The sequence below is a fragment of the Pyxicephalus adspersus genome, chromosome 2 (genome assembly GCF_032062135.1).
Source record: "Pyxicephalus adspersus chromosome 2, UCB_Pads_2.0, whole genome shotgun sequence".
In the NCBI taxonomy this organism is placed as follows: domain Eukaryota; kingdom Metazoa; phylum Chordata; class Amphibia; order Anura; family Pyxicephalidae; genus Pyxicephalus; species Pyxicephalus adspersus.
Window position 1 is genome coordinate 54520297 of NC_092859.1, and position 23544 is coordinate 54543840.

A 23544-nucleotide genomic window follows, 5' to 3' on the forward strand; every position below is an offset into this window, starting at 1 on the left:
GGAAACTGATGGCCCCCTCACTTGATATGTGGATACGAAGAGAAAATGTGATCCATGTAAAAGAAATGAAAAATATCTGGATACCTGGGCACCTTGGATAATGTTCCAAGAATTGACTGAATACAAGAATATGTTGGGAGAGCAGAAAATTGCAACTGATACAAGGGTGTAGTCAAGAGGTCTTTTATTTAGCTGTAGGGAATTGGTTTCATGAGGAATGAGGGGTTGGTTATGGATGAAGTTTAGGAGGGGTCTGGTGAAGATGGGGTTTTTTTTGTGATATCGGCATTGTGTTATTTTACATCTGGTTCAGGACGTTTGGGTTCTATTTGGTTGGTTATATGTGTTTTGTTTATACTTGGAGTTTTATGTAATGGAACAAAAACTATTTGACTGTAATACTGTAATTATTTATGTTCTATATGTTTTTGTTATGAAAAACTATGTAAAATCAATAAAAAATAAAATGTTTTAAAAAAGAAAAAGCAGCAAAAAGTGGAAGTGTTTTAATCATGGGAGATTTCAACTACCGTGACATTGACTGGAGTAATGGCAATACAGGAACAGCAAAAGGGAGGAAATTTGTGAATTTAATACAAGATAATTTTATGGTACAGTTTACAGAAGACCCAACTAGTAATATTACTCTGCTGGACCTAGTTCTTTCTAACAATGCAAAGCTTATAACAAATGTGCATATGAAAGAGAATCTGGGTAGCAGTGACCATAATATGATTTAATTTATTGTAAGTTGTAAACAGGAAGCAAAAACAGGAAAAATAAAAACATTTAATTTTAAGAGACCAAATTCTCCATTATTAAGGGCGGCTCTCTGTGACTTGGACTAGGAGACAATATTGTCCTCAAAGAACACAGAACAGAAATGGGAATATTTCAAGTCTATTCTACAAAAGCACACTGAAAAATATATTCCAAAGGGTAATAAGTTTAAGAGGCTAAAATTAAAACCAATGTGGCTCACAGCTGATGTTAACAAATCCATAAAAAACAAGAAAAGGGCATTCCAAAAAATGAATATAAATAAATATTAAAATAAAATAAATAATAATAAAAAAATAATAAAATAAATATAAAAATGAAGGATCACCTTCATCGTTTGAAAACTATAAAGAATATAACAAAAGATGTAAAAAGGAGATAAAATGGGGGGTGGGGCGTTCTGCTTGGGGGCGTGGTCTAAATATGGCACCAGGCGGTTGCAAGTAGCCAGAGCTTCACGCACCTTCTCCGTCACCCGTACACAGCTCAGCCCAATACTCACCTCACAGAGCGGGGAACGATGGTCTGGAGGCAGGGTGGGACTGATCCCACAAAGACTCCGGCGGCGGGATGAATTAGGTCCTATCTGGCGTCTGAGGTGGAACCTTTGGTGGTAAGCCGTGCTGAGTGTGCATCTTCAGCAGTGACACAGAGCCTGCATGGGAGTTTGGAGCATGGAACAGGGGATAGATAATGGGTAATAGCAGAGTGTGATGGAGCAGGAGAAGTTGTCCCCTAGATCTCTGGCGGACAATGTGTGTTCTCTTCCCTCTAAGAAGGATATATCCTTCATGTTTGCTCCTGCGCACTGACTTATCGCATACTTTAAACAGGGTGGAGGAGGCGGAAGATAGATTGGACATGCATGAAAAGGCTATAAGAGAGCTTCAAGAAGTGAGCCATTAATCAGCAAAAATACATCATAGTTTATTTTATCATTTAGAAGATGCTGAAAACAGAGGCAGGAGGAACAACCTTAGGGCCAGGGGCCTTCCTGAAGCCACTGGGCCCGACCAGTTAGAATCTACCATAAGGGGCATATTTAACCAGATTGTGGTTTTTCCTCCTACAGCTCCGATCCGGTTTGACAGAGTACACAGGGTCCCTAGAGCAACAGCAGCTCCTCCTGATTCTTATAGAGATGTCATTTGTCGCTTGCATTATTTCTCTGATAAAGCTGCTATTCAAGAGAAGCCCAAGGCATCAGCTACCTATGATTTTGATGGGGCATCTGTTACCATTTATCTTGACCTTGCTAAAGCTACACTAGATCGGCGTAGGGCGTTGCACCCTTTATTGGTGTCATTAAGAGAAGCAGACATACAGTACAGCTGTATACTGCCCTTCCCAGAAGATTTAGAGTCATTCTGTGCTGGTTTGGGCATAGTAAAACCAGCACTTATAGGCTGGCGTTAAATGGAGCATAATGGTTCCCCACTTCTTCATCAAGTAGCATAGCAGAGGAATCAATGCAAGCGGCCTCGTCAACCGATGGAGACTGTAGCTCCTTTAGCAGGGGACTGAATATTCTTAATGAATGTTTGTTTCATATTTTCATAATTCTTTTAAGCTGTCATCGTCAACCGATGGAGACTGTAGCTCCTTTAGCAGGGGACTGAATATTCTTAATGAATGTTTGTTTCATATTTTCATAATTCTTTTAAGCTGTCATTATTAAATGGGTTGTTTTTATAAAATTAATTTTGCAGTGTGACGGAGAGGGGGGTATGTGGCTGTTCTAATGCTAGATTTACTATCGCTTTATCTGTCAGCTGATACATGGGCCACTTAATAGTAACATTTTTAGCCACAATTTACCTAGTTTTTCAGCCAAGGGCCTGTTGGGGTTTATACTCGGTACAACAGAATTTACTGTTAAGGGAACATCATGCATATTGTATGGGTAATGGTTTTTTGTTTTTGTGTCTTTGTAAGAAAAAATGTCTTGGTAAATGTTGTTTGTGTTTATGTTTGTCTATTAAGAGGTATGCCATAAGCTTAAGGTTAAATGCACTGAGGGGCTTGCAAAGCTCTTTTACTTTCTTGATTTTTTTCTATATTTTATGTCCTTGGAGCATACAACTTTGATGTCCTATAATGTGAAGGGCTTGCATTCAGCTACCTACTAAAAGGCATCAGGTCTTAAATGAGCTCCATTCCCCAAGGGGGGATATTATTTTTTTTTTTTTTTTTTTTTTTTTTATTAATTTTTATTGAATTTTTCAAACAATTGTCGGCCTTTTGTCGAGTTTTTTTTTTTTTTTTTTTTTTACAAGAGGCACACCTTCCCTTTTACTCAAATGTCAGATTTTTCTCACTATCACTATCCTCAGTGGTTTTATGGCTTTTTACAATGTGGGAAATCAGGAGGGGGGGGGTTGCTATTGGCTTTCGTAGATGTATTCAATTTAACTTTGATTTAGTAACTGACCCTACTGGTAGGTTTCTGTTTATAACGGGAAAGTTGTTTGATCAAACTTGCACTTTGGTTAATATTTACTGCCCTAATAAACATAAAATACAAATTCTATTGAGTATCCTGTGAATCTTGAGGAGGTTTCAGAAAGGGTTATTAGTAGTAGCAGGGGATTTTATTGTGGCGCTAGAGCCCCTGCTTGACATTTCCATCTGGTAAATCATGACTTCCATTTTGGCAAGTTCGTAATCTAAAGAAACTGCTACATAATATGCAATTGAAAGATATATGGCGGGTATTACAACTGAGTGATAAGGATTTCACTTTTTTCTCTCCTGTGCATGATCACGCACTGATATTATTTTTGTTGATCATTTTCATTTAGCTAGACTTGTTAGTGCAGAAATCTCTCCGACCCCACAGCTTGCTAGCTTTCGCCCCATCTCCTTGCTTAATGTAGATGTAGAATTATATGCAAAGGTATTGTCTAGGAGAATTCAGGCTATTATCCCTCTGTGGGTCCGCCGGGACCAATCAGGACTTATTTCAGGTAAAGAGGCTAGGGACATTATGTTTGCAGGCACTGCCAGCCCACCCTTCTTTTGTCTACAGATACAAAAAAAGCATTTGATCAGGTGAACTGGCTGTATCTATCTTTGACCCTGAAACATCTGGGCTTTGGACCCAAAATGTTTGAATGGATTATGGCTCTTTTTACTTGTCCTTCTGCTTGTGTTTGTGTAAATGGCACATTGTCGACACCTTTTAAATTATATAATGGGACCAGACAGGGATGTGCATTATCACCCCTGCTTTTTGCTATATCTCTGGAACCTTTTTTGACAGTGCGCTTAAAAAATAATATTCAGAGGTTTAAAATCAGCAAAACAGAACATAAATTAGCTGCATATGCGGATGATATTCTGTTTCTTATTCAAAAACCTGATATCTCTCTTCCTAATTTATTGGCGTTTTTATGGAGTTTATTGGAGTTTTTCGAATTTGGATATTTGACTAATTTTAAGGTCAATCTATCTAAATCAGAAATCCTAAATGTGAATATACCAAGGTCACTGGAGTATAGATTAAAAAATAGTTTCCTTTTTACATGGTGCCAAAGAGCACTAATATATTTAGGTTTTGAGATTACAGCTACAATGGCGGGTTTGTATGGGGCGAATTATGTTCCATTGTTGAATGCCATTAGGAAGGACGTTCAACGTTGGAAGCAGCTGCGTCATAGGGTAATATTTTTTTTTTTCAAATGTTGCTCATACAGATCCCTACCTCATTCTGTAAATGTCCTAACAAATTAGTAATTTCATTTATTTGGTATCCTCTGAGAGCTAGGATTTCTTTGAAAAAACTTTTTCGCCCCAAAATAGGAGGGGTTTGGGACTCCCAGATTTTAAACAGTATTATAAGGCTTCTTTTTTGAATAGAATCCTTAATTAGAAGTATGATGGACTTTCTAAGAGATGGGTCACCTTGGAGATAAATCTATGTTAGGTTAATTTAGGTAAGGTTATTTGGATTCCCAAACTATTTAGATCCTTAGGATTGGATACTTTGACCCTTACTCTAACCACACTCAGATGCTAGGATGTTTTGCATTGACAACGGGAATGGTTATATAATTCGCCCCTACTTCCAATAACAAGTCATTCTTATTTTATTCCAGGGGCTCAGAGTGAGTCTTTTTTAGGACAACCTTCAGGTTCAGAGTTGCTGTTAGGTAGGTAGTGATACCGGAATCCCCTATCACTACCTCAGGCAGTGATAGGGGATTCCGTTTGTCTGCTGGCACAACTTGTTCCATTTGATGAATATAGACCGATACATCAGTGGCAATATATTCAGTTATCCCATTTTTTTTATTTAGTAAAATGGGAAAACAAATTTAATAGTACACTCTTTGGTTTGGTTCATAAAACATGCAAACGTGCAAAGATACAGGCAGGAAATTTTAAACTTCTTTCCAGGTGGTATTATGTATCTGAAATTTTACACCTCATGTCTTTCCAAGAATCCCCGTTATGTTGGAGAGGATGCGTGGTACTCTGTCACCTATTTGGTGGTTTTGTCCAGTAGTTGAGAGATATTGGAAGAAAGTGCTCCAAATGATTGAAATAATAACTGGTCTCTCATTGTAATTTACACCTTGAAGTGTACTTTTTCATTGTACCCAGATATCTTGGGGTAGATAAAAATGTTATAAACAGCTAAGGCTCAGATTTTGAAGAATTGGAAGGACCCAAGGGAACCCTCATTAAAAGGCTGGCTATATTTGGTGAAATATGTAAAATGGAAGAAGGTTACAATGATAATTGAGATATGTCTTCAGGGTTTTCTGCTATTTAGGCTCAATATTTTGATATTTTTAATCAAGAGGAGGTCACTTGAGTAGACATGGGAGACTCGGATTGGTGTTCAGGGGATTAATTTCTGTTAAACTCTACTCTAGTGTATTTTCCAGGCCTTAATAAAGTTTAATGAATAATAGATTCAATTAAAATGGCATTTACTCAGGTTTTTGTTGTTTGTTCATTGTGTGCTTGTATTGTCCTTTTACACACATTTAACACTTTTTGAAATGTTGTAGAGCACTAACATATGTAGGAATGCTGCCTTTGGTGGCATTCTGCCTTAAGAATATTAGGTATAAGTAAGACTGATTACACAAGATATTGAAGTTTTGTTCCTTGTTTATCACTTTAGATATTTTGAAACACTGTTTGTATAAGTTAATATATAGCTTTGATCGCTTTACACAATAATTCACTAAATGTACACAAAATCGTGGATTTTTGTATGGTTTGTGTTGTATGAATAATTGTTTTGTATGATGATATAATAAAAAAAAAATCTTTATTAGTTAAAAAAAAGGAGATAAAAAGTATAAAAATCAAAATGAAAGAAATGAAAGTAAGGCAAACACTCAAAATTTTCCTAAATATATTAACAAAAAGATCAGATCTGAGCATGTAGGCCCCTTAAAGGATGTCTCTGGGTTGGTAACTGGGGAAAAAGAAAAAACAGATTTACTAAACACTTTTTTTAGCTCTGTGTACACAAAGGAAAATGGCAGAGCTGAAGTCCAAATTCATAACAGCAATGTCACTGCCTTAAATGTTTTACAATGGCTCAAAATTGATATGATTGAGAAACAGGTGGGCAACAATAAGGTTGACAAAGCACCAGGACCTGATGGATTACATCCACGTGTCCTCAAAGAGCTGAGCTCGGTATTTCAAAGCCATTACTTCTAATTTTTAGAAACTCTTTAGTCAATGGCAAGGTACCGATCGATTGATGTAAGGACAATGTGGTTCCTATCTTCAAAAAGGGAGCAAAGTCCTTACCAGGTAACTACAGACCGATTAGTTTACCGTCCAAGAATTTAATAAAGAGGGGTTAAAATATTATAAGGGATAGTCAGCATGGCTTCAAGAAAGACCGAAGTTGTCAAACAAATTTACTCTCTTTTGATGAGGAAGTAAGTAAATAGGTAGATAGTGGTAAAGCATATAGTATACTTGGACTTTGCTAAAGCATTTGACACCATACCCCACAGACGGTTAATGAGCAAGTTAGGGTCAATAGGTTTAGAAAAGTCAATCTGTAAATGGATAGAGAAAGTGGCTGAAAGACCGCATTCAGAGAGTTGTAAATAATGATTCATACTCTGAATGGTCTTAGGTTATTAGTGGTGTACCCTAGGGTTCAGTGTTGAGACCTTTAATGTTTAACATCTTTATAAATGATATAGAGTTTGGGATTAAAAGTACTATTTCTGTGTCTGCAGATGACAACAAACTATGTAATGGAATTAAGTCCATACAGGATGGCTATAATCTACAAGCGGACCTGGATGTACTGTTTGATTGGGCAGCCAAGTGGCAAATGACATTTAATATAGATAAATGTAAAGTTATGCACTTGGGGGCTAACAACATGCATGCTTCACACTGTCTAGGGGGAATACATTTGGGGTATTCAGAAATGAAAAAGGATCTGGGGGTTATGGTAGATCATAGACTTAATAACAGCAATGCCAAGCTGCAAAATATAAAGCTAGTAAAGTACTTTCTTGTATTAAAAGAGTAATAAACTGCAGACATGGAGACATAATCCTTCCCCTGTACAAAGCATTAGTCAGACCACATCTGGAATATGCAGAGCAGTTTTAGCCATCAGTTCACAAAAAGGATATTGTGGAATTGGTGAGAGTGCAGAGAAGGGCAACTAAACTAATAAAAGGAATGGGGGAGCTAAGCAATGAGGAGAGATTAGCTGAACTGAACTTTTTCTGATCACCCTGTATAAATATTTAAATGGTCCATATAGAGAACTCTCTTCCCAATTATTCACTTTGAGATCATTACAAAGAACAAGAGGGCACTCTTTGCATCTGGAGGAAAAGAAGTTTAAGCTCCGGATAAGGAAGGGATTCTTCACTGTAAGGTTTGTGAAAATGTGGAATCGTCTACTCAGGAAGTTTCAGCAACTATTATAGATTGCTTTAAGAAAAAACTGGATTCTTTTCTAGAAGCACAGAATATAACTGGATATTAAGGATTTAAAGATAACAGGGATTGTTGATCCAGGGGAACATCCGATTGCCTCATGGAATCAGGAAGGAATTTTTTCCCCTGTTAAAGCAATTGTACCCGGGGGGTTTTGCCTTCCTCTGGACCAACTATGTCTTATAGGGTTTTATATCTGGGATTTTTTTATTTCGCTAGTGGTTGAACTTGATGCACTTTTTCTCTTTTTCACCCCAACCTACTATGTAACTATAACCATGTTGCTGAGCAGGAGGAGGTTTGTAGTATGGTTCATGATAGCTAGAGGTTTAGGAATGTGAGAGTCTAGTTGGTGTGGATAGCTGGGAAGGATTTTGTGGTGGTAGTGGTGGTGATGGTGCACTACATGATAGTCATCGTACCCAAGGCATTATGGGCAAAGACAGAAAGGCAGATCATAGGGCTAATGTTGACTGGAAGAAGAGCTGTGGGGGGTGTAGGTGGCAGATGTCTGCTAGGGGCAGATTGCTGTATTGCATTAGAAAAAAACCTGACAAATTTACATCTTCTTATTCCCCTGTAGTTCTTTGGGTACCTTCCTCATTTCTCCAGCCACAGAATACCTAAACAATCTGCTGCAACACCTTACAAATTTTATCCATGATTAAAATTATGCTTTTTCTTTTTTCACGTTTGTTTTTGTTACATGTTGCTTTTCCATTTGTCACTTTTTGGTACTTATGATTGTTTTGTTTTAATTCTTTGTAGCAATAATATTACATCTCATCAGTATAACCATACTAGTCAGTTACAAAGTACTTAAAAAAAGAGAGATACTTACTGTGAAAATAATGTCCTTGACCGCACAATGAACTTGAACACATATTCCAGTGCTTTCAGAGTCCTTAAAATTGGCTCACACTGCTCCCCTCTGCTGGAAATATCCAGATATTTCTTCAAGACAGCCATTAGTTTCCTGTCAAAAATAATTTAAATGTAGTTGAATAATTTTTAAAATATTTTTTAATAACAAAATAGCTCAATACAGCTCACTCTTCCAGCAAAACAAAAATTGTTTACGTCAGCATAAGTCCTTAATGGTTAGCAAACAAAGTCCTGCCACCCAAGCAGCCGTAGCAGGGATAGACCTGGTATTCTCAGATAGAATAAGTTGCAGCTTGATAGACTTTAGTCCTACAACATGGGCTGCTCCCTTCAGCTTTGCTCTTTACTCTCAAAATCAGGTTCAGACTGCCCCATCAACTTCCTGACAGCCCCAGACATAGCTGTCTGAAAGCCTGGGCTGTTATGCAGTGGGATAGGAAGGCCCAACCAGATCTTTCCCTAAGAGTCTGGCCTTGTAATAACTTAATAAAAATGGCCACAGCAGGTTGCCAAAACAAAATTCCTGGAGTCTTTTCCAAAAAAACAACAAAACCTACTTTCAAAGAGACCACAACATAAAGAAGGGAGGAATAAATCTACCATCCAGGATCCACCCCTGGCGTCCTTTACAACACCAATAAGAAACCCCTAGAATATTTGTCATTGTAATAATGGATTTACATGTGTTTCTGTTTTGATTTCAATAAAGGACTTTTTCAGGGTGTGGTAGTACTGTAGTTATTTATATGTAACCCAAGCAGGTAAATAAATTCTACTTTGAACTTACTTATAGGCCAAAGTTGCACTGAAATGTTGTTTAATGTATGCTTCCAAGACAGTGTTAAAATGTTGAAATTTGCGATCTGCAATAAGTCCTATTATGTAAATCTGAAAACAAAATAGAGAAAAACATGGAATTGTTTATCTGATAATGCAATAAACATTTGGACTATATTAAACAATCAAACCAAAAAAAATTTAGGTTTGCATTCAGTCTCAAAAAAATGGAAATATTTTGTATGATTATTAAATATTTGCAATTTCCAGCTAACCATGTTTAACCAATAAAATACAGACACCAAATGAAAACACATTTTAGTTAACTCTGAAAGGTTTATACCAGGGTACACCATGGAAAAGATTCAATCTGCATCACCCAGAGGCAAACTAAATTTTTAAGGCGATAACCTAGCATGGATTTAATTATAAGTACAGAAAGTTTGAAGAACCCTATATAACATAAATAAAAGTACTCACAATGGGCCTAATTTATTACATTATTTATTACAAATAGCAAATGACTTTAAAGAAAGCTATTCCAGGTTTGCTTAATCATCCAGGTTCAGTCGCTCCTCTAGCTGTCCCAAATGCGGTAATGATGCGGTTAGATAAAGATCTAAGGCATTCTGTAAATCCATTGCCAATTATATTACAGCACATTTGGTTAATTTTCTATCTTCATCCTTTAAATGGGCTATAATGGCAGTTTTTAACCTACAAAAAGCAAGTATTACAAGAGGTAGTAGAAACCTTCTGTTAATTGTGTCGATAGTGGCAAATAAAAGCAATCTTGCATAAATGGCTGTGAATCATTCACATTCACTTTTTAAAGAAGAACTTATGCATGTTTTAGGATGGCTTGATTCCAAACTTCCTTGGAGAAGGATCAGATAGTAGGCATTTTCTTTGAGATCTGGAGGTCCTACATGGGTACTTTACCTCTACCAATGAAGCAGAGTATTGTAAGAACATTTGCTTAAACTTCTTGGTATGTGCTGATATTGCTTGCTAATGATGGTGGTATTGTACCTTGCTCCTTTCACAGAAATGACTGATATCACCATACTTTTTTATGTTTACAATTGTATGTTTCCTTTTTTGCACTGTATTAACCAGTGTATCATTCTTGACTGACTGCCACTGTATCTTTAATATTCCATCCTCATCCTAATAAAAAATAATAAACGTAAAAAATACTCAGCATAACACCACACAATTTGTGTATACTGAAACCCACACTAGGCACCTGTGAACTTTGACCCCTGGCATAAGGTAGACTCAGGCAAGAATATTCTGATTTTACCCAAAATCAAATGAGACTAGTCTTCTTTGGAAAAATCCTCACTGATTTTCAATCTAACAATGTAGGAAGTTTTTTTGGCACAGGAGTTTTTAAAAAGGAATGAAAATATAAATCTCACTGAAGTATTGTCTATGTCACCCCACAGCTTCTTTGAGCAGCAAAATATAAGAGCAGGACATTTTGGGATCATTGGTCTACCCAGCTATGTCAGGTTTGTCAATGTGACTTCTCTGATTTCCCTGTGCCAGTATCAGTCCCTGTCTTTCCTGCTGACATTCACTACCTGTTTCCAATCCGCCTGCCACCAAACAATGTTTTTGTTTTCTATTAGGATTTTACCATTACATTGTAGAGCCCTACAGAACAGACGGTATCCACGTGTTTATTTCCATCACATATCCAAAATTAGGAGGATCATTTCTCATTTGGGTATTGCATGCAAAAAATTTTCATTTGCCTCAATGGCCAACTATACATGCAGAATCACATACAATACAGCTGTTTCGGGTTTTATCTATCATCAGTGTAGTGTATGGAAACTATGGGTTCTATGGAATAGGGCAGGTACATGTAAATGGCTGAAATTTGAGTGCTAGGGATCTTTTTATGATCTACTCCTTTGCCTGACTGACATGAGTGTTGATACCTCCAGATACCTGGGTCGCATAACCTACATTTTTGCAGGGTACCCTAGGTCACAATACAACAACCACCCAACGTTTTTTTCAGCTTGTTTTGCTGCCAGATTTCTGATACAGTTGAAGGTTTCCCTATACTTCTTCTCTTTCTGGACATATTGTCACCCAATAGGTCCTCAATACATAAAGGCAGTTCTGGAATAACTCATTACCTGATAGGACATCCACTGCTGATTCAAAAATATAAAAACCATTAAAACATCACACACCCACCTTATGTTTTGCAAACGAAGACAGGGGACAGTATTATATAGTCCTAACAAACTTCCTGACTTATATTGGCAAAGCTGCTCTTTTATATGGTATATATGGTGATATGGTGGGGGAGTAAGCTGTACCACCACAGGTCAGAAGAATGTTAATGTCCAGATCACCAAGTAAAAAAAAAAAAAAAAAAAAAAAAAAAGCCTGAAAAAAACATGCAGTCACCATATATAAAAGCTGGTAAACTTAAATACACTACATTTCTATTCTTGTGTAAAGTGGAATTTAAGTGTGTAAGTGCTTTGTGACATTATTTGAAATCTTCTCATTACAATAACATTTTTAAGAGTGTATGGAATAGCCTTCAACTTAAATGGATTGAATCTATATGTAATCTTGCACCTCTGTCTGTTATAACTTCTCATCAAGGTGATGGGATTTTACAGGACAATGCCTATTGCATAATGATTTCAATCATATATCAAATTAGAACAATTTTTTTTGTCAAAAAACATCTTTTGTCAACCAAAACATCTGAAAGCAAAATGTCAGGTCTTACCAAGGCATCGAAGACAAGGATATCATACTTGCTTGAATGGGAGTGCTCCATCATGATGTTAAACAGAGCATCAAGAGTATCCTGCAGAAACTGCAAGAAACCATAAAAAGTATTGAAGTCAACAGAATGATCAGACAATTATAATGCTGTAGATAAATCAATTGTACCAGTGTATGCTAACCAATTCAATTTACTGTAAGAATTTCTAATTTAAAAAATAGTTTTAATCTGTTCTGCAAGTTTGTTCTATTTTTTATAGAGTTTAATTTTTAATTTTATTAATAAAATGAAAAGGAATCTAACAGATTTTTGATCTTTTATAAAATTATGTTATATATGCAGATCAATATAGAAAAAGCATACAACTAGACAAGAGCACTGAGATAAATGGTTGATTGAGAGTTTAAATCTTTATATGAACATCATAAAAGCACCTTGATGCTTCTTTTAATTTTTTTGCTGCCGAAGGTAAGTTTTTGATTTTAAAACACATGTAGAAGTGTGCATTTCTAACAATGTACAAAAAATCCCCAAAATGGTATATACTACACAAAAATTATCACTGTCTATGTCATTGAAGAGATTTTTGTCCTGGTGATTGTCACTAAAACAAAGAGTAAAGGAAAACCCAAATCTTCAGTTTTCAATTTTCAAAGACAAGGATTCACACTATTGTTTTCTGGTAATGTGCATTGCTGTTCACCAAAACAGCTGTTTATATTTCAATATTTTGATTCAGATTTTAGGAATAGGGTAAAGGGATAATACATTACAACCATTAACAATATAAATAACATTGAAACATTGTAACAAGCCATCCAAAGGCTAAAAAAGATGATGAACTAGGGAAGGAGTCCACAGATGAGAAGGGACAGTAGAATAGGTAAGGGAATGGAATAAACAAGGTGTCTTGCTTTTATATGAGAGTGTCCAAAGTCACAATATGAAATCCAAGGGTGCCATGTCATTTCAAAAAATATTTGGAGTGTCCTTGATGATACATGAATTTTTGTTGTTAAATCTTTGATTACCAGGTTTTGACTCTAGCAATGCGTGCTGCTGGTAAAATATATTTAGATAGGATAAGATTCTTGACTTATTGGGCAGGACCACCAAATATGTTCAATAGAACCAGTGTGTCTCTGCATCCCCTGAAGCATATTGGTGAGGAACCTGGAAATATCTTAGCTAACCCATCTGGTACATTGTACCAAAGAAGTATTGTTTTATAATTCAATTCAGGACACATTTACCAAAATCTACCAAAGGACTACTTGCTGTCTCATGCCATGTGTCTATATTCCAAACTTTCTTAGGATCCCTCTCCCAGTTTTTCATATAGGCAGATTTAGAGGTGTGGGAGGAGAGTGCTGTGTAAATTAGAGCTATTTGGCCCCTGGAACCCTCAATAATTTTACATGTTTAAACAGGGACATCCTATAGGAAGGAGATCCTGGATATCACAAACCATGATGATGATACCTAAAAAAAAATTCTTTGGATTTCATCAAATGAGAGAAGCTCAATATAAATCTCCCAAATATGAGATCAGCAATTCTCATGAAACCTTTGTTAATCCGCCAACCAAAGATAATTAACAGACCCAAAGGGGCAGGTGCTAAGCAAATGGCCCAATATTTTTTATCCAGTCCCAAACTGACAGTGAATAGTTAAGAGATGGACATAGGATTTTGTCTCAGCATTAGGCTGATAATGATGATGGCATGATAGCTTCAATACCTATTGATGAAGTAGCTAATGTCTATCCATTGGGGTCAGCTATTTGTGCTGCTCTATGTAACATTTGTGTCCCTAAACAAATGTTAGGGTTTTTGATTGCAAAAGGCTTGATCTTTTCTTGGAACCATGATGGGGATGGTCCTAAATAGGTAGAGTACCCTGTGATCCTGCCAAACTATGATAGGGGGTGAGGGATGACCATCTTTTTAAATCAGCAAAAATCTTTTTGAAAACAGTTTATAATTGGCCTGATATAGAGAGTTATGGTGTGGGGTCAACTTGATACCTAAATATTTTAGTGTGTCCTGCTGCCAATCAAAGCTAAACTTTTGCTTGAGATGTGTGACGATCTGTAGGGAGACTAATATTCATCGCTATAGATTTGGACCTTTTCACCTTTAACCCGGACAGGGAGCTGTATGTGTACAGTAATTGAAACAGGTTTGGTAGCAATATTATAGAGTGATGTTACATAATAAAATGTCATTGGCACCCAACACGCACTTATGTTCCGTATGCTCACAGTGTATCCCTTGAATGTTTGGGTTGTTCTAGATCGCTTTTGCTAGGGGTTCAATAGCCAATGCGAATAGTAAGGGGAAGATAGGGCAGCCTTGATGCATCCCTCTCTGTATTATAATATGATTGGAACGATACCCTGCCCAAGATTCTTGTGCTTTTGGGGCCTCATAAAGGTTTGAGAGTATTTGGAGGAAACCCTTACCGAAACCCACATGATTAAGTACTTGAAACAGGCATATCCAGGAAATGCTGTTAAAGGCTTTCTGCGGGTCTAGGGAACACAACATTGCATTCCTATCAGGAACCCGATACCGATCCAAAGTGATAGCTGAGATCAAGCCAATTGATCTAGTTTAATCGGGGACCTAGCGATTGATAATGAAGCCTTCTTGATCTCAATGTGTATATTGTTCCAGAAAATTATTAAGATGGAGAGACAGCATTTTGGTCATTATTTTGAGGTCACAATTAATTAGGGATATTGGATGGTAATTTGCAACCAACGAGCTATCCTTACCCGGTTTAGCAATCATGCTGATGTGAGCTAAGTTGGCCTCTGAAGGGAGCCGAGGGCCTTCACAAGGGTAATTAAAATAAGTGGCCAGATGAGGGCCTAGTTTATGTTTATGGTCTGGTTAGTGACCTTAAGAAGTCATTAGTTTGAGATTGGTTGTCTTGTTGTGTGGATTTACATAGCTTACTATAAAAAAGGTTTGAATTCTTGTAGGATCGGTGTCAGATTTTGGGTAAAGAGTGCATTTTAGGCCTTGTATTCAATTTTTTAACCTAGTGGCTCCCTTGTTTGTCATTCCAAGTAAAAAAAAATGTATGTCCTGACCACTGTAGAGATTTCTTCGCTCCAGTAGTTAGAAGTAGATTAATCTCAGTTCTTACTGTATATTTTCTGAGGTCTTAAGTCCATATGATGGTTGTTTTCACGTCTGGAGAGCAGTCCTTTGTATTTGTGTATTTTAATTTTTAAGACTCGTGTTTGAGATTTCCTAATTTTTAGCAGAAATTTTATGGGCTTTTATGGGCTTCCCAATTGGTAGAAGGGGATGTATCTTGTACTTTACTTGGAATATTTAGTCTATAGCTGTCTCAATTTCAATTCTAATTTGTCATTAGGAAGGTTTTGTTTACTCTCCACTAAAAAACAGATGGTCGCCCTCCCAGACCTGATAAGTGAAACATCAATTTGTTCATGATCAGACAATGGTGTAGCTAGGATGCAAGCTTTAGTTAGTGATTGGATGACGAGGTCCAGGTTGATCCTAGAATACTGTTTATGTGCTGCAGAAAAGACTGTGTAATCTTTACTATTGGGATTTAGTTCTCTTCTGGTGAAAGGAGGGCTAGAGTGTGGCTTTGTTTCGGTGGGGGGGGGGGGGGGGATAATCCATGAGATGTTGTGCCGGATTTATCCAATATTTAATCAAGAGCTAGGGTAGAGTGAGGGTTTCTTGGATGTTGGTCATAATCTGTTGAACAAAAAAACCTGATTGGAGTTGGGAGCATAATAAACCAAAAATGTGACCAGCCTCCCTTCAATTGAACCTGATACCATAAAGAACCTGCCTCCAGGGTTTTTAATTATATCACTTAATTAAAACTTAAAATGCCTGGCTAGACAGAAGGCCGCACTGCAATTTTTTTTTTTGACATTAGCCAAGACGAACACGGGATAGCGTTTGTGTAGAAAAGTGGGCTGAGTTTAGAAGAGCGGGTTTTCTGTATTGTGAATACATCCGCCGTTAAAGATTTGGAGTGTTAAACCCTTGTTAACAAATGGAATAACACATATTATGTGCTAAAGGAGAACAATATTGTAAATGGACCTAGGTGCCCAACAAACTTTTTCAGTTTAAATCACCTAAATAAATTGAAGATTTATCTGAACAAAATAGGTTTAAAGTCTCATAGTTCATTTTCTGAGAAAACTAATTCCAAGTAGGAAAGCTTGTTCCCAGCCAGCATTTTACAGGGAAGCCCCTTGTTCTTTGTATGATTACAGTGGTTCTACTAAAAGGGCCAATGAAGAGTCAAATCTAAAGCTTTTGAAACAGCAGGGAGTGTGAGCTTTGAGGATTTTGGGTCTGTCTCACCATGGAACTTAAAGCATTTCTATTGAAGAGTCCTTCTATAAAATGCTGGAAGGAAATTTGGCTGTGTTTACTAAAGAAAACTTTAGGACTATGCACACCTTTGTTTTTGTATTCAGTTTAGTTTTGTTTTAAGTAACACCGAGTTCCCATAGATTCACCCAATGTACCCCCATCCTATCCTTAGATTGTTTGCTTACATACTTTTACGACTTCTTCTCCATCCACTATTTTCAGTTTTTCCAGGTTTTCCTGAAGTAGTTCAGGCTTCATGCGCCATTTTAAAAGTCCAAGAAGGCCAACTAAAATAGGAGACTTATTGTTAACAGTTGAAAATAGGTAGAAATTTTATAAAATGCATTTTCCTGTGCACTTTTTTCATTTTGCACTAGCACCTTCTGACTAAATATCATATTTGTGAATTTTTTTATGTGAAAAATGCAATATTAAAATTCAAAGATCACTAAATTCCAAAATATTGCAGTGTTAGCCTAAATAAATTAAACAGCCAAAACAGTAAAACCTCCTGCATAAATTTGTGTAGGTTCTCTAGTGCCTCCGAAACAGTACTGATTCTTCCAGATATGGACAAAATTCCTATAGATGTCCTGTGATATTTGGCATCATGATGATAGCAACAGATCACACTGTCTCTGCAGGTCTGTCTTCTTACAATCGTGCATCCTACTGCCATCATCCGTTTCCAAGGTAAAACACACACACACAAAGGTGTCCAGTAACTCCTATAATTGTGTTAGCTTTCCGTCATTGCTTATACTTTGTTTCAACTTTTTAATGTCCTTCCCCTTAATGTCCTTACATCGCATTTTCTATTGTCTTTGAATTATGCCCCATTTGCCACTCCTGAGCAGTTACCGGCAACTTGTAAACACCCAGGAACAGGTGGCAACTCTTAGGCTTTTTCAGATGTTTCAGGCTGCAAAGGCCTTTTTTTGTTTGTTTGAATTGAAACTGTTTGGGGAAAAAAAATGTGAACACTAAAAAAGCCAGCATAGATCCTGTGGAAATAAATGGGCAAAAACTGAACTATGTTGCAATGTTAACCATTTTTGCACAAAATGTAAGCAATAAAACTGACTAAACCTGTTAATGCGAACTAAACTGGTGGTGAGGTTCTTGGTAAGGTTGCGGTAGAAGAGGTTCTGGAAGCAGCTTAATAGAGGTAAGGGTAGCCATGCACCGCAGCTTGCTGTCAAACGCTGGTTCTCTAAAGCTGTGTACACACGTGCAATTTTTTGTCGTTGGAAATGATCTTTCACAATCCTTTCCAACGACAAAGGACTACAGGATGCATGATGTTCTGCTCTATGGAGAGGGGAGGGGGAGAACGACGGAGCGGCACCCTGCTGCGCGCTCTCCCCCTTTCCTTGCATTAGGATCGGTGGTCGTTCATCATTCGTGGATCCGCCAGGACGGATCCACGGACGATGAACGACACCGACTGTACACACGCCAGATTCTCGACCGATATCTGGCCGATGCCGATTATCGGGCGAGAAAAATCTGACGTGTGTACGCAGCTTTAGACTTCTAAGTGTCTGGCAAGGTGCCAGCTGCTAAGTAATGCCCAGGAGTGCTTTCCCCTGCGCATGTCTGAGCCTGCCCTTGCAAAGAGAACCTACAACCTGGTACATCAGGGGTCTGTTGTGGGCAACAAAAAGGTAAATATCATTGACCCTGTAGCCAGTCAGTTGTACTCTGAGGCTCTGAAGGAGAAAGAAAAAACTGTGCTTTGTGTGATAACAGCTAGGCATGCAGGGAAGAACAATGCAAAGACTTGGCAGGGTAGCTGCCCCCCCCCATCATGCCAGCCCTGCACACATAACTTGCAAAGACATAGACTAGCAAATAATCAAACATTATCACCGAATGATTTAACAAAATCATACATTAAGCTACATTAATTTTTGCAACTAGATGCATCTCAAAATAAAAAAAACACATTACAGATACTTGTAGGCAGTCTTAACTTACCATTCTGTGTCAGTTTGGTAGAACATACAAGAGTTGAAATTGAAAAAGCATCACGTGAACTAACCGACAATCCTCCAGAACTGCTACTGTTTTTGCTAAATGTTGAGCCCTTACTGTCTATTTGATGGCGAGTGGAAGGCAGGGATAAATATGTACTGGCATCTTCCATCTTCTTGCTGTCACCCTAGACATAGTACCCAATGAAATAAAATTAAATTATCAGTTGTGCCATTTACCTATGCATGTCCAAGGCTGTCAGACACCAGTGTTTTAAGAGATGACCACGTATCAAGAGTGCAATATGCAGACACCAAACAAGTTGATGGAATGCAATGGTGATGTAAATTATCACAATTAACATCAGAAATTTTAGTACAAATTCAGAAGACTATTTACAGTAGAAAATCATTTTGATGTTGAATGGTTCTTGTTAAGGAATCTTTTTCCTCTAATTTTCTACACTGCACGCATCACAAGGCAGGTTCAAGTTCTATATCCTTAGCAGCACTAGGTAAAATAGGATCTTTTTGTTAATGTGTTATGTAAATGTCAGGCACCTGTTTAAAACATGTTAAATCTTTTCATTCCATATTTTGTAAAAATGAAAATTCAGGCCTGAAAAGAATACACTCCCACACACGTTGAACTTACATCTCTTCAGCCTGGCCAATCAAGATAGGCAACCATCCTAAAATCAAATGAAGATGCTGTGAAGATGCAGGCACCACCGTAGGAGATTTGGGGTGTGAGTTCTTTACCTCTTTAACTTTCTCTTATTTTATCTATTCTTGGGTAAATCTACTAGTGATTTTAGGCTTGTATTATTTTTTTAAACCAGCAGGTTCTTGAGCAGTTGGCAGACACATCAGTGGACACTGAATGGCAGTCCTGTAACTTTGAGATGACTATATGTAAACTAACAGAAGCATTTTAAAATCCTAATGTTTCTTGTAGCCAGAACTTGCATATTATTAGGCTGGGTTTACATGGAGGTTTTTAAAAATGCATGTAAACGTTCCTACTGTGTTTATATGTTTTTATGCACTTTAAATATGTGTTTTTAGGCAAGCTTTAAAAAGCTGGAAAACGTCTATGCCGCGTTTTTACACGTTTTCCCGCGTTTTTAATGTGTTTACGTTTCAAGTGCTTATAAATGCAAGAGAACACCCTATTGAAATCAATGGATTACCCAATAATTACAAAATTAGCCATGTCTACCTGCATTTTTGTGTGTTTTCCAGCGTTCACCTTTGTTTTAAACCGTTGTAAACGTTGCAAACAACATTACAGATAACGCTCATAAACGTACTTCAAGGAAATGTCCTGGTGTGGACTGACTTATTTGAATGCATGGAAATTTCAAACATGGGCTTTTAAAGCCTCAGGTTTAACGCTGGGGAAAACGTCCGTGTAGACCTTAGTAGTGTGTTGATTACTGAGTGGATCATCTCGCCGATAGTTGCCTTACTTCTCTTGCACAAACCCCAGTCATGTCAGTTATCTAGCACTTTCTCTGCTGAAGCTAGCCGCAGAGCTGTCCCCTGGTATGGGAGAGAGGTGATAAACATTGGGCCTTAACTGTACCTCAACTAAGCTATAGGATTTTTTACCCACAACCCAAAAAAATGAATTAACCTGTGTAGAAAAATAATCTCAAAGATAAAAGCAGAGGCAAATACTGCAGCCTTCCAGCCTTCTGGTGTGAAAAAGAGAAATTGCAGTAAGCAGAATTAAACTGACTTAAGCATGACTTTAGAGTCTCTGTCTGATAATAAATATTTAAAGCTTCCCAATTATTTTCCATTCATAGCTGAACTATTGATGAGCACATTTCTTAAATATTCATGAAGACTAGAAAACAGAATTGCTGTGTAACCATCCCAAGGCTGTAACTTGTCCTTGGTTTACTGCAGAGGGTGTAAATATTTTAGACGTTTTTGCTTGTCCTTTACCATACCTTTATAGTTTCCATCCAGCGCGGCTGTTTGATCTGATAGTAAAGCACAGATCTATATTCGCTGACTGGCTTGTCCCCTGCTCCCATACAGATTGCATTCTAACCAAAAGAAAAGTAAAAACAAATTGTTGTGCTTTCAAAAATATATATTAACAGTTTGTTGCTACTTAATACATTTACAAACTATTAATTCAATTTACAAAATATGTAAAGGTTTTAAACTACAAAATATAATCTTTATCCAACCCCTGTGGTTTTGTGCATACTAAATTATGTCTATTGTAACAGTTGGCCAAAGAAATCACAGAGTTTCCCCAGGATGACAGATACATTTGCCCCAGATACAAATTATATGCAGAGTATTTTTCTGTTTAGTCAGACAGTTTTCCTTTTGACCTGTAGGTGGGGTTGAAGTACCAGGCTGAATGACAATGAGCTTCTTGGCCAGGTGGGGGAGCTAAAAAGGCCTGGGTATGAACAGGTGTCAGTCTCAGCTGAAATGCATCCTGGAAATTGGGCTGGGGATATAAACTCCCAGCCTGCTCTTTCCTGTGGCTCTGTCTTGGCTGGTGAACTGTGAATGTAAAGACACAGACTTTGTTGGAAAAGCTGTATGGTTACGGCCTTAGAGTCCTGCACAGCACTAGGTTGGGCAGGATTGTTATAAAGGGATCTAACAGCGAGTTAGAGGCCAAGTGGCCATGCTTTATTTTTGCTGTTTGTTTTAGTTTGCCTGTTTTTGTGTGGAAATAGTATTAGTGAATAAAACCCTTGATGCACTTTTAACTTGCTGGCCCTGGTTTCTGTTTGAAACACCCCCCGTTGCTACGGGTGACCTCACACTATGGACAAATATGTCGTTTAACTAAAATTTTGCTACAATTGTGGTGTTTATGGAACTGCATGACAAATGAGACCTGTTAAAAAGCAATGAATGTCTCTGGCTTCCTCAAGAGGCAACCAAAAAAAATATATCAATTGTATGCAAAAGCTCCTTGGGGGTTCTTGATTGAGACTTTTTTGTTTGGGTGTGTGCAGAAGGCAATAGCGTTAACAAACACTCCTGTGTTTTTGATAATTAGCAACTAGGTGACATAATGAGCTTTAGATTTAATATGCATTGAGATGACAACTAAATGGGCATTTGAACAAATCTAAATTGAAAGGTGAAGAATTTGTAAACGGACCCCATAAAATATACATAGTGTATTGATTTATGTAATCTAAATTAACAAAAATGCAGATTTATATTGTAAACATATCTGTACTACTCTTTGTTTACCACCACTTCAAATCCATGAAATTAAAATGAAGTATTCAAGATGTCAAGTATAAGTACCTGACTAGGGAGTGAAGCTAGGATTTTATGGAATACATGAGACTAATTTTTTAAAGTGAATTTTACGTATGACATTGACAATATTTAAAATCACCTTACAGGGAAAATACACAATTCAACGTGTGTAATAAAGCATTTTATGTTGACCTAGAACACAAACATTCATCAGCACATCTTTCAGTCTTGCAGTTCAAGGATCTGGGGTTTTACTCCAAAAAGGGACATTGTCATGTGTATGTATTTTCTAACATTTGTGTTTTATTACACAGGAAGCTAAGCTTGTGGAGATAAAGAGTATTATTTCCTTATTTCTGTCTGCATGAATTTGCAAGATGGGATTTTATCAACATTTCTCTGATTGTGCTCTGATTCAATAGTGCTTTAGATGCATCTTGGTGACCAGGTCATTGGTGCAGGTGGGTGTATTAATTCACTGGCAAGAAAGTGCAAAAGGGTTCTATAACTATCCAGAAGATCTTGTTTATGCCCAACTATGCGGTAGCCATAGGTGGGAAGCACATTTGTCTCAGATGCCCCTTTTCCCCTATCATGGCTTACAGTTTTTTAACTACAAGAAATATTTCTTTGTTACCCTCATGCCTATAGCATTTCAAAAGTTCATGAATTTCTGATAGAGGGCTTCACAAATAAATTCTCTGTTGTTGCACAAAAAAACTTTAAAGCATCCTGGACAATTGGTTACATGATGTTGTTAAATTAGTTAATGTTCTTGTAGTAATCCAAATAAAATAAAAAATTACCGGTATTACTTTTCCATCTTCATCACAGACACACATGATCACCTCCACATTCCTCTGAGTAGCTCTGTCAAAATCTCCACTCAACAAAGTAATGTAAATATCATTCCTTACATCACCTGTATAAAAATAAGAATTCCACTGGCCATATAAACAAAAACATAATAACGTCTATCAACAAAGCCTTAAAAAAAAGACCTCTACATGTAGTGCCCATTTATAGAGGGAAGAAGAGAGGAATAGAGTTCTGGCTCTTGCAAGAGTTATTGGTCACCCTTTCCTGTTGCCAAGTTGGGTTCCTGGCCGTAGTATACAAGGGTATAATGTATAAATAATTGGTGACAGATATTTTTCTAGCACCATCACTGTGCTTGGTGCCTAGTGAGGTTGGTGTTTCAAAAAGGATACCTTTTGGAAGAATCAGTAGGTAAGGAAAACTGACATGGAGATTTAGTAGGTGAAGCGGGGTGAAGCTCTCCTTCTCCGCCCTTCCCTCTCCATAGAACAGAACCACACTGTATGTACAGCGCTCGTTGATTCTTCTTTCAGTCATTTGTCGCTGGAAACAATGGAGCGTATGTATGAAGCCTTATGTTGATTGAGCAAAGAGCAGATAAAATCCTAAATCTAGGAAATCTTCAAGCTCTACTAGATGCCTGTTAGGAAAGGGGACCCATGGGAAGATAAAGTACAAAACAGGACTGTCCCAGGATGGGATACCTACTTCATAAGGGGGCTTCATTGAAGAATATCATTAGAATGTATCTGTTACAAAAGCCTTAGTTTCTTAGCCTGGGGATGTTTTCTAGAGCTACCCAACTCTCTGGAATGGTCTTCCTCGTCCAATTTGGCTTGCTCCTACTCTCTGCTCATTTAAAGGAGCACACAAAACACATTTTTTCAAACTTGCCTACCCGTCTTCTTCTGTCTTTTGAAACCCTCACTCCTTCCCACCACTACATCTTTCCCCTCCTATTGTG

At 37.4% G+C, this 23544-nt stretch overlaps 1 protein-coding gene across 1 annotated transcript in view; it reads right to left on the reverse strand.

Annotated features, from left to right (window-relative positions):
- Positions 1-23544, reverse strand: part of DOCK2 (dedicator of cytokinesis 2) — a 134617-nt gene that overhangs the window by 73933 nt on the left and 37140 nt on the right. The window contains exons 13-19 of the mRNA XM_072398983.1: positions 22568-22683; positions 20468-20566; positions 18511-18694; positions 16720-16817; positions 12152-12241; positions 9395-9495; positions 8564-8698 (exon numbers count right to left, since the gene is read on the reverse strand). Coding sequence (XP_072255084.1) covers positions 8564-8698; positions 9395-9495; positions 12152-12241; positions 16720-16817; positions 18511-18694; positions 20468-20566; positions 22568-22683 — 823 coding nt within the window. The remainder of the gene's footprint in view (positions 1-8563; positions 8699-9394; positions 9496-12151; positions 12242-16719; positions 16818-18510; positions 18695-20467; positions 20567-22567; positions 22684-23544) is intronic.